The sequence below is a fragment of the Sceloporus undulatus genome, chromosome 1 (assembly GCF_019175285.1).
Source record: "Sceloporus undulatus isolate JIND9_A2432 ecotype Alabama chromosome 1, SceUnd_v1.1, whole genome shotgun sequence".
Classification (NCBI taxonomy): domain Eukaryota; kingdom Metazoa; phylum Chordata; class Lepidosauria; order Squamata; family Phrynosomatidae; genus Sceloporus; species Sceloporus undulatus.
Window position 1 is genome coordinate 338048444 of NC_056522.1, and position 9790 is coordinate 338058233.

Genomic DNA, 9790 nt, shown 5'->3' on the forward strand with positions numbered 1-9790 from the left:
AGGTAAAAACATTGTGTTTTTGTTATTTGTGGGTTTTCCATATTCCATATTTCCATATTCACTGGGGTCTTGTGCCCTTAACCCTAGCGAATATGGAGGGACAAGTGTACTACCATAATCTCCAGTTATAAGTATATCGTAAACAATGCACACCCCATAGGTTCACAAGCCTTTTCTTTATTCTTCATAAACTGAAACATTCCTGCTTTTACTCTTGTTTTCCTCCTGCCCCACTTGACACATCTTTTTTTCAAGTTTCTCATGAGACTAACCTTGGTGAATGTCAGTACCAGTGCCCTCCACCACACTTTTGTTCATTACCCAATAACACAATCATTTTTCCTTGTACAAACACCACAAATCCCATCATACATCATCACCAAGCCCCTTATACCTGTTACATCAGGTTTGTAATACTGTCTAAATATAATTATAGTTAAAATCTGCCATTCTATAAAAATACCAACATACATAGTTACATAACAGAAGAAAGGAAAAACACCAAAGCACAAAATCCTGACATAGTGATGTTTTTAACATATTTTGAAGGGTCACATAGTGTATTTGAATCAAAGAGTTGAGGTTCAGACAAACAGTAATCCAAGAACTTGGTAACAGGTCAATAATGTTCTCTCTTGACCCTTATAATGAGGGAGACATAATAATGGAAAAATAATAGAATAAAGTAAACTCTCCCACATTCACAGGGGTTAAGGGCAACCTTCCCTCTCCCCACAAAAGTGAAAAAATATTGTGATTATAAATATAAATAAAAACCAAAATTGCTTTTTAGAACCTGAGAGAACACTTCTCTAGGAATTTCTAGGTCTCCCAACATATTATTCCACAAAAGAGAAACTAACAGATGTTGGGAGGTGAAGATGGGACTGTAATAGTAGCATACAGGTTGAGGATCCCTTATCCAAAATGCTGGGCACCAAGAAATGTTTTGGATTTTGGATGTTTTTGGATTTTGGAATATTTGCATATACATAATGAGGTATTTTGGAGATGGGACCCAAATCTAAACATTAAATTCATTTATGTTTCATATACACCTTATACACATAGCCTAAAGGTAATTAACTACAATGTGTGTGTGTGTGTGTGTGTGTATTTGCATAAAACAAAGTTTGTGTACATTGAACCAAAGCAAAGCAAATGTGTCACTGTCTCAGACACCCATGAAAAAAGTTCTGGATTTTACAGCATGCCAGGCTTTTGGCTAAGGGATACTCAACCTGTAATAGTATAACGACCCACTAACTGAGCATTTTCCCCACTGTTTTTGTTTCATAGGAAACACAGTCAAGCTTTGGTTCCTATAACACCATCTAACTTTAATTTTGAAGAAACAAAAGCTGGGTAAGAGATTACATGGATAGTTATCTTTTGTTTTTAGCAGTATTTGAGTAACAGTAAGGTGAGAAACACTTCTAAAGAACAACTTGTTATTTTCTTTTGTTCAGAATCTTGATTATTAATATCTATGTGGAAATAATAATTCCTGGGTGAATTGAAAATACTGTAAATCTGTTTAGATCTATGGTTGTATATGGTTCCTAACATGGGAACATCCATACTCCCATCAGCTTTCATTTTGTCACATCATGTAATAGGGCCTAAGTTCAAAGTGAAGGCAAACTTGGGAAAATGCCTGCATCATTATAGTTGCACTCCTCACTCTGAGGAGTGTGAATAGGGCAGACACTATTTTCCCCCCCACTTGGTGCTGGAATGTTTCACCTGCTTCTGAGATGATCCCTTTACTATATGAATTCATGGGACAGCTTGCTAGCAAACTTAGTAGGGGAAGAAAAGAGACACAAAGCAAAAATGAACATTGGGGCTCAACATGAAGATTCTTTTTCTGCAATTGTGGGAAAAGAATCCTTCAAGCTGGGCATGGCTTCTTTCTCATGCTTCACTGGCAGTGTTTCAACCCATCAATCAGTTTTACCACCCTAAAGGAGAGGGCCAATTCTGCCTTCCCAATGACAGTATGATAAAGCTATGGACAGCAAAAAACATACTGCCAGCAGCTAAAAACAAACAAGACCTCCACCAACCAGGCTGGCAAGTTGTGGAGAGAGAAGGATTCCCTCCCTGCAACTGCAGAAAAGGAACCTTCCTGGTGAGTACCAATGTTCCATTTAGTACCAATGTTCTGTTTTCCAGCAGTGTGTGGAAGCAATCTTTCACGTTGGGACCTACACAAGTAATCTGGGAGAGCAACTTTCAAATCACAGTGATACAATCTGTTGCAGAAAATGTCTTCCATAGACGTGTCCACAGAAGAAAATTGTCTATTCGAGTGTCTGACAAAAGAGGACAGGGAAGCCCAAGTGGCTGCCCTACTAATCTCTAATTAAGAAGCAACCATACACAAGGCTACAGAAACAGCAGCACTGTGAGTGGGAGTGTACCTGAATTCCTCCTTGAACCTGTACACAAGTATGACTATAAGCTAATTCAGTGAATAGCTTCAGCCAACAAGACAAGATGGAAAGAGACAATACAATTTGTAAAACTCCTTAGTTCTAAGTGGAACTTAAGAGCCCTGTGCACAGCTACCCTGTGCCACTCTTTCTCTTGTGATGCTCTGGGATATGGACAAAAAGATGGAAAAATGATCTTCTGAGATCGATGGAACTTGGGCCTGTTACAGACTGCCAAAATAAAGCTGCTTCGGGTCTCTTTGGAGGTATGCTGTTTAAATGATGCATGCACCCTAAGAATCCAGAAGCTGCACCAAAGCTGCACTCCAGTCCTTAGGAATGGAGTGTGGCTTTGGCGCAACCTCTGGACTCTTAGGACCCATGTGTCATTTAAATAGCATACCTCCAAAGAGACCCGAAGCAGCTTTATTTTGGCAGTCTGTAACAGGCCATAGTGTTAACATTAGGGACAAAGGAACAACAGAATCCTTGTTAAAAATACGCAACTCCTCAAGCACTGTTGTCAGAACCTTCAACTCAGAGACTCAGCATGCTGATTTAATAGCTACACAAAATAAGCCCATTGTTCAAACCCACCTGTAGAAAGGCCAAGATTGACCCACCAAGGCTGATTCAGGATGCACCCCTCTACACCATCTCCAAGGAGGTTTGTACAAGCACTTAATGGAAGACCTCCTATCTAAAAACGTGGTCTATGTAAGATCATCATCATAGCCTTCAGCAACTAGCTTTTCCTCCAGGTGTGTAATTGTAACCTGCTTGAGTCAGGATGTAATAGACTTTTTGACTGATGGCACAGTGGTTAAATGCCAGTACTGCAGCCACAAGGTTATGAGTTCAATCCCAGAGAGCTCCAAGGTTTACTCAGCCTTTCATCCTTTCGTAGATTGGTAAAATGAGTACTCATCTTGTTGGGGGCAATTAGCTTACAGACTGTAAACTGTTTAGAGAGTGCTGAGTTCACTGATAAGCGGTATAGAAATGTACATGCTATTGTTATTGATATTGAGCAGGTTTGGCATAGTGGAAGAGGCCATCTCTCCTGAACCTGCATAAACCTATTTTGGAAAACAAGGCCAATGATGCTATCTTGGTGCTATCAAAATCACCTCTGCTATCTCCATCTTAATTTTTTTTGGTAACACGTTGAATAACATCACTGCCAGAGGAAAGATTTTTACACAACACCCTCAGCCAAGTTACTATGGGAGTATCGAAGGCCAATGCCTCCTCCATCCAAAATCTCAATATAAACCAAGGCTGTTTGTGATTGTTTGAAGAAATAGAAAGGTCTTCCCAAGGAAAGCCAAACATTTGGGCTATTTTTTGAAACACCAGAGTGTCCAGGGCTCATTCTTCCTGGTCCAGACTCATACTGCCCAGTCAATCAGCGTTACGAGTTAAAGTTCAAGCCAATCAGCCCACAAACACTAGGCTTACAAACATTTTGGCACTTTTTCATGTGGCACTTAGCCTGTCCACCATTTTGGACTAACAGGGTCCCTGCTGCTTCTCCACATTCAGATAATGCGGGGACTAGATGGGGGCAAATAAATTGAAGCTTAATCTGGACAAGACAGAGGTGCTCCTGGTCAGTTGAAAGACAGATCCAGGAATCCAGGAATTCAGCCTGTGTTAGATGCGGTTACACTCCCCATAAAAACACAGGTTCACAGTTTGGAGGTGCTCCTGGATTCAACCTGAGCCTTGAGGCCCAATTATCAGCAGTGACCAGGAGTCCTTTTGCACAGTAAAAATTAGTGCACCAACTGTGTCCATTCCTGGAGAAAACAGATCTGGCCACAGTGATAACTGCTTTGGTTACATCCTGCTTGGATTACTGTAATGTGCACTATATAGGGCTGCCTTTGAAAGGCATTCAGAAACTTCATTTGGTCCAAAGAGCTGTAGCCAGGTTGTTAACTGAGGCTGGCAACAGAGATTACACAACCTCCTTGTTGCAACAGCTCCATTGGCTGCCGATCTGTTTCCAGGCACAATTCAAAGTGCTGATTCTGCCCTATAAAATCCTACACGGTTTGAGTCCAGGTTATTTGAATGACTCTATCTCCCCTTATGAGCCCACTAGAGCACTGGGAGCCCCTTCTCTCTGTCTCACCACCCTCTAAGGCTCATTTGGTGGGAATAAGAGAGAGAGCTTTCTCGGTGGCTGCTCCCAGGCTCTGGTGCTCCCTCTGTAGAGAGGCCAGGTTCCCCTGATGCCTGCTCTGCTATCAGTGGCAGATAAAAATATTCTTATGCTGCCAGGTTTTCTCAAACTGACAAGGGTTGGGCTTTAAATGCTGTGTAAGGTTTGTACAGAGTTTTGAATATATTTTAAGTTTTAATGGGTAATGCTTTCAACTTTTTTTTAGAAGTGTTTGTTTTTTTAAAACTTTGAATTTACATTTTAACGCTTCATATGTTAAAAAAATATTTACTGTTTTTATTTTGTTAGCTGCCTTGTGCCCCATACAAGAAAGATTTTCAATAATAATAATTATCCGTATATACTTAACTATAAGTCAACCTAATGTATAAGCCGAGGGCAGATTTTGGGGCCAAAATGATGGATTTTAATATGACCTGTGGATAAGTCGAGGGAAAAACTTAGGGCCATGTAACAAAGGATGTAAAGAACAAAGCAAAGAAAAACAATGCCAAACAACAAAATTCCAGCAGGCATAACTGTTTGTGCTCATACTAAAGGTTGGATGGATGAGGGGGGGGGGGGGGGGGGGTTGTCAGTGCTTCCAGGACAGATTATGCTCTTGCCTTTCACCAAGGAATGGTTCCTTTTTAAAAAAATAATAGATAAAGTACATTACCTACATTGACCCATGGATCAGTTGACTCAGGTTTTTTGGGTCAACATTTTTACCTAAATTTCTAGACTTATACATGAGCATTTACACTAATAATAATAACAGTGGTGGTGGTGGTGATGATGATGATGATGATGATGATGATGATGATGATGATGTTCAGCCAGTGATCCTGATCCAATCTCAAGCTTTAGTCAGAGCACAAAAAGCCCTGTGCTGTGCTGTGCTGAGCTGAGCTGAGCTGAGGGGGGATGGAACTGGGAAGGTGAGACTAGAACCTCCTCTTCAATAAGGCCTTTGACACGTTCCCCCATGATATTCTTGCAAACAAGCTAGTAAAATGTGGGCTCCACAATGCGACTGCTAGGCAATTGGTTGACCAGCCAAACCCAAAGTGTGCTCAACAACGGTTCCTCTTCATCTTGAAGAGAAGGTACTAGTGGGGTGCCACAGGGTTCTGTCCTGGGCCCAGTGCTATCCAACATCTTTATCAATGACTTGGATGAAGGAACAGAGGGCATGCTTATCAAATTTACAGAGGACACCAACTTAGGAGGAGTGGCTAATACTCCAGAGGACAAATTCAAAATACAAAATTAACTTAATAGATTAGAAAGCTGGGCCAAAACTAACAAAATGTACTTCAGCAGTAAGAAATGTAAGGTACTATGCTTAAGGAGAAAAAAAATGAAATGTACAGATATAAGATAGCGGGCACCTGACTTAACAAGACTACCTGTGAAAGAGATCTAGGAGTCCTAGTAGACCACAAGCTGAACATGAGTCAATAATGTGATGCTGCAGCTAAAAAGGTCAATGCAATTCTAGGATGCATCAATAGAAGTATAGTGTCTAGATCTAGGGAAGTAGTACCAGTCTATTCTGCTTTGGTCAGGTCTCACCTGGAATACTGTCCAGTTCTAGACACCACAATTCAAAAAGGACGTTGAGAAACTGGAATCCAGAATGGTGAAGGCTCTGGAAACCATGCCTTATGAGAAGAGATTTAGGGAGCTGGGGATGTTTAGCCTGGAGAAGAGATGATTAAGAGGTGATATGATAGCCCTGTTTAAGTATTTGAAGGGGTGTTGTGTTGAGAATGGAGCAAGCTAGTTTTCTGCTGCTCCAGAGAATAGGACCTAGAGCAATGGATGCATGCTACAAGAAAAGAGATTCCACCTAAACATTGGAAGGAACTTCCTGACAGTAAGAGCTGTTCAAAAGTGGAACACACTCTCTGAGTATGGTGGAGCCTCCTTCTTTGGTGGTTTTTAAACAGAGGCTGGATGGTCATCTGTCAGGGATGCTTTGATTGTGAGTTCCTGCATGGCAGGGGGTTGTACTTGTGGTTTCTTCCAACTATGATTCTTAGGGTGATAAGGTTGATTTACAGGTTGAAGCTTTGCCAGTGAAGAGTAAGGGAGGAGCCAGACCCAGCATGCAGGATTTTCTCCCATACTTCAGGAAAAAAAGCAAAATTTGAAGGCCGGGGGAACTGAGAGATGGAGATGTGAAAAAAGTTGAAGCACCCTTAACAGATAGAGAAGTGTGTTGTAAGATGCAGGGAGAAAAAGAGGTAATAGAAACAGTCATTGGGGTTAGCAGATGGTTATGCAGAGAAAAAACTAAGGAGTGAAAGAAAGGGAGAATAAACAGAGGAAGATTAGCTGTAAACTATGATTGGGCAGAGGGAACAGGAGGCTACCAAAATAAAATAAAAATGTTTGCTTTGTTGTAGCAAAAATGTTTTCCCACAATTAATATAAGGTAGGCTGTTACTAAAAATGCAGGTGTCTTCAAAGTGTTGAGTTCTCTAGCCCTGTTGTTAGGTAGAAACAGTACTGAGGCTAATTAATCCTACCACCTTCTTTTTTAAATACTTTTAGAAACAATGTATTTTACTACTACTGCAACATGCTCAAATGTCTTTTCCATTAGGAGAGAATTTTGTTAGCTAATAAGCTGCTTGCATTCTACTGATTTTTAGTGTTACTGTTATATGCCTTCAGGTTGACTCAGAAATATGGCAACCCTCGCATGAGGCTTACTCAGAGGTTTGCCATTGCCTTCCTCTTGGGTTGAAAGAGTATAATTTGACTAAGGTCATTTTACTTTTCCATTAATTCTTATACAGCTCGGGGCAACCCTAGACATTTTTCAACAGCTATGTTTGTAGAGTTAACATTCTACCATTACTAGAACAGGACTAGTGCCATTACCACTAGTTAACTAGAAGGTGTAGTATTATCTGCTTTGATATTCAGGTTTGCCACCAGCAAATGATCTACCCATGTTGCATTTAACCCCTAGTAGTCCTTCAAGAGGATATGTGATTTGCTCTTAGGGTATGTTAAGGTACCCGTAACAGCAGCCTTGATCTTGTTTGATAGTCATCATGTGGCAATTGTACAGAATGTCTCATGCAACCACTGTATCATTTTAGTTGTAGTAGCAGAAACTATGTTTACTGTGATATATAAAGTAAATTTTCATGCTGTAAGTGCTATAGTATACTCATCAGTCTTAGCTTGAGACTTATTATATGGATCAGCACATCTCTTAAGTGTTGGTTTCATGATTCCATTAAAATAGATTTGCTTATTTATATGTGTATAGTTAAGCAGAGATAGCTCCTCTTCATTGTAGGAGACTATGTACCCCAAATCATCAGGTGCTAGTAGTACAAAGTCTCTTGAAAAAATTGTCAAAAGAAGAGGCAAATAAAACCAAGGAAAATGCATATTTAGATATAGGTTCTGTGCTTGTTGGACATTTTCTTACATACTTGAGTTTTCCGGGAGCTGTCAGTTTTAAAAGACCTGGTGGCACAGTGGTTAAAATGCCTGTACTGCAGCCACTCATTCACAAACCACAAAGTTGTGAGTTCAGTACCAGCCAAGGGCTCTGGGTCAATGCAGACTGACATCCTTCCAAGGTTGCTAAAATGAGTGCCCAGCTTCTTATGGGCAATTAGCTTACACATTGTAAACCACCTAGGGAGTGCTTAAATGCACTGATAAACGGTATAGAAATATACTTGCTATTGTTTTTGGATTAAATAAAAAGCCAGTCTGTCATTGTGGCATGCTCTGAATGTAAGGGAGAAGAACTGACGTTGGTTTCAATCATTGCATGTCTTACTGAAAGAAACAAATGTTAGAATAGTAACACTACAAATTATTTCTCAGTACAAAAACATCTATATTTAAACAATGTTCCTGTTAAGGAGTAGTTATAATTGAAACAATCTATTACCACCATATTACCTAAACTTTCAATAACATTTTAGTTCAAATAATTACATATTAGTTAATGGTTAGCTAATGCTGAGCCCTAGCAGATTTTATCAACAAGGCTATGATTCACTCTCTTAAGATCACAATGAGAAAGAATATAACACAACAGAGGCATTTCCAATAAGCAGTATTGTGAAGTTCACTCATAAGGAGGAACTTCCTCAGGTGTGCATTAGAAGCTATGCTCTAAATATGATAATGGATTGAACTGCTGTCATAATTTTGAACCCAAGTGGGATGGTAGATATAAAATTCAGAGTAAAACGGTTTGGCTTATCTAGATAAACATACATGTTTAAGTAATTTTCTGACTGATTTTTCCATTACAGCACTGATGGTACTATCCCTGTCTATGCTTTCATCACTCAGCAGGCACCTGTGTCAGAATCATCTTCTCAAAGAAGATCATCAATCCTTCCAGATATTCAGGTTACACCACCGCAGCCAAACTAAGATGGCTGTTAATCATGAAAGAACGGAAGTAGTGATCACTTTTTTTCTACACTTCCTCCTTAGGTCTATAAGGCACAATGCTGCTACTATGAAATTGCATCCTTGTTTTCTGTGTATCAAAACTTACTTTAATTCTTTCAGATTAACTGAAAGGTAACTGCATTCCTTTTGTAAAGAATTGTCAGATTTTTTTCTTCCAAAATTGAGTTCTTGCTTGGCGATATGTTTTCTCAATTGTTTCACATCAAAGAATTTGCATTCGAGGACTGTATTCTGGCATTAAAAAAAGTGAAATACACTCCAGTCCATAAAAGTGTTTTGAAAATACTAAACTGTGTGATAGATAGTGGCATGCCATACTGATTTAATGTTATTTGAGTTAATCTATCTTCCTGTCAGGTTTGTGCAATCTCTTATCTTTGGATGCAACTGTGGTGGCAGGAAGCTTTTGTTTTCCCTTAAAGACAGCATAGTATTTTGTCCAAACCATGGTTCGTAGCTTACACTCTTTTTTCACCACAGACTGGAATTGGTTTCTTTGGTAACAAGCCAGTTACTTCTAAATTACAATTACAATTTCATATACAAGAACAAGCCACATTTAAGAGAAATGAAAAACATCCAAATTACTTTTTCCAGAGAGGGGAAAACACACATGCCCAGAGGGAGACTACTACCCTAGTCTTTATTACATAGTTTTAATTGTACTTTAGCATTATGTCCCAACATGCCCACAGTTTAACCACTTGAAATCAAG

The 9790-nt window shown here is 39.6% G+C and overlaps 1 protein-coding gene across 3 annotated transcripts in view; it reads left to right on the plus strand.

The window, feature by feature from the left end:
• The window catches only part of BBOF1 (basal body orientation factor 1), a 30627-nt gene extending 20885 nt beyond the window's left edge, over positions 1 to 9742 (plus strand). For all 3 annotated transcript variants that reach the window (XM_042445594.1, XM_042445591.1, XM_042445593.1), the window contains exons 10-11: positions 1300 to 1365; positions 8910 to 9742. In XM_042445594.1, coding sequence (XP_042301528.1) covers positions 1300 to 1365; positions 8910 to 9033 — 190 coding nt within the window. In that variant the 3' untranslated portion in view covers positions 9034 to 9742. The remainder of the gene's footprint in view (positions 1 to 1299; positions 1366 to 8909) is intronic.
• The last annotated feature ends 48 nt before the right edge of the window (positions 9743 to 9790 follow it).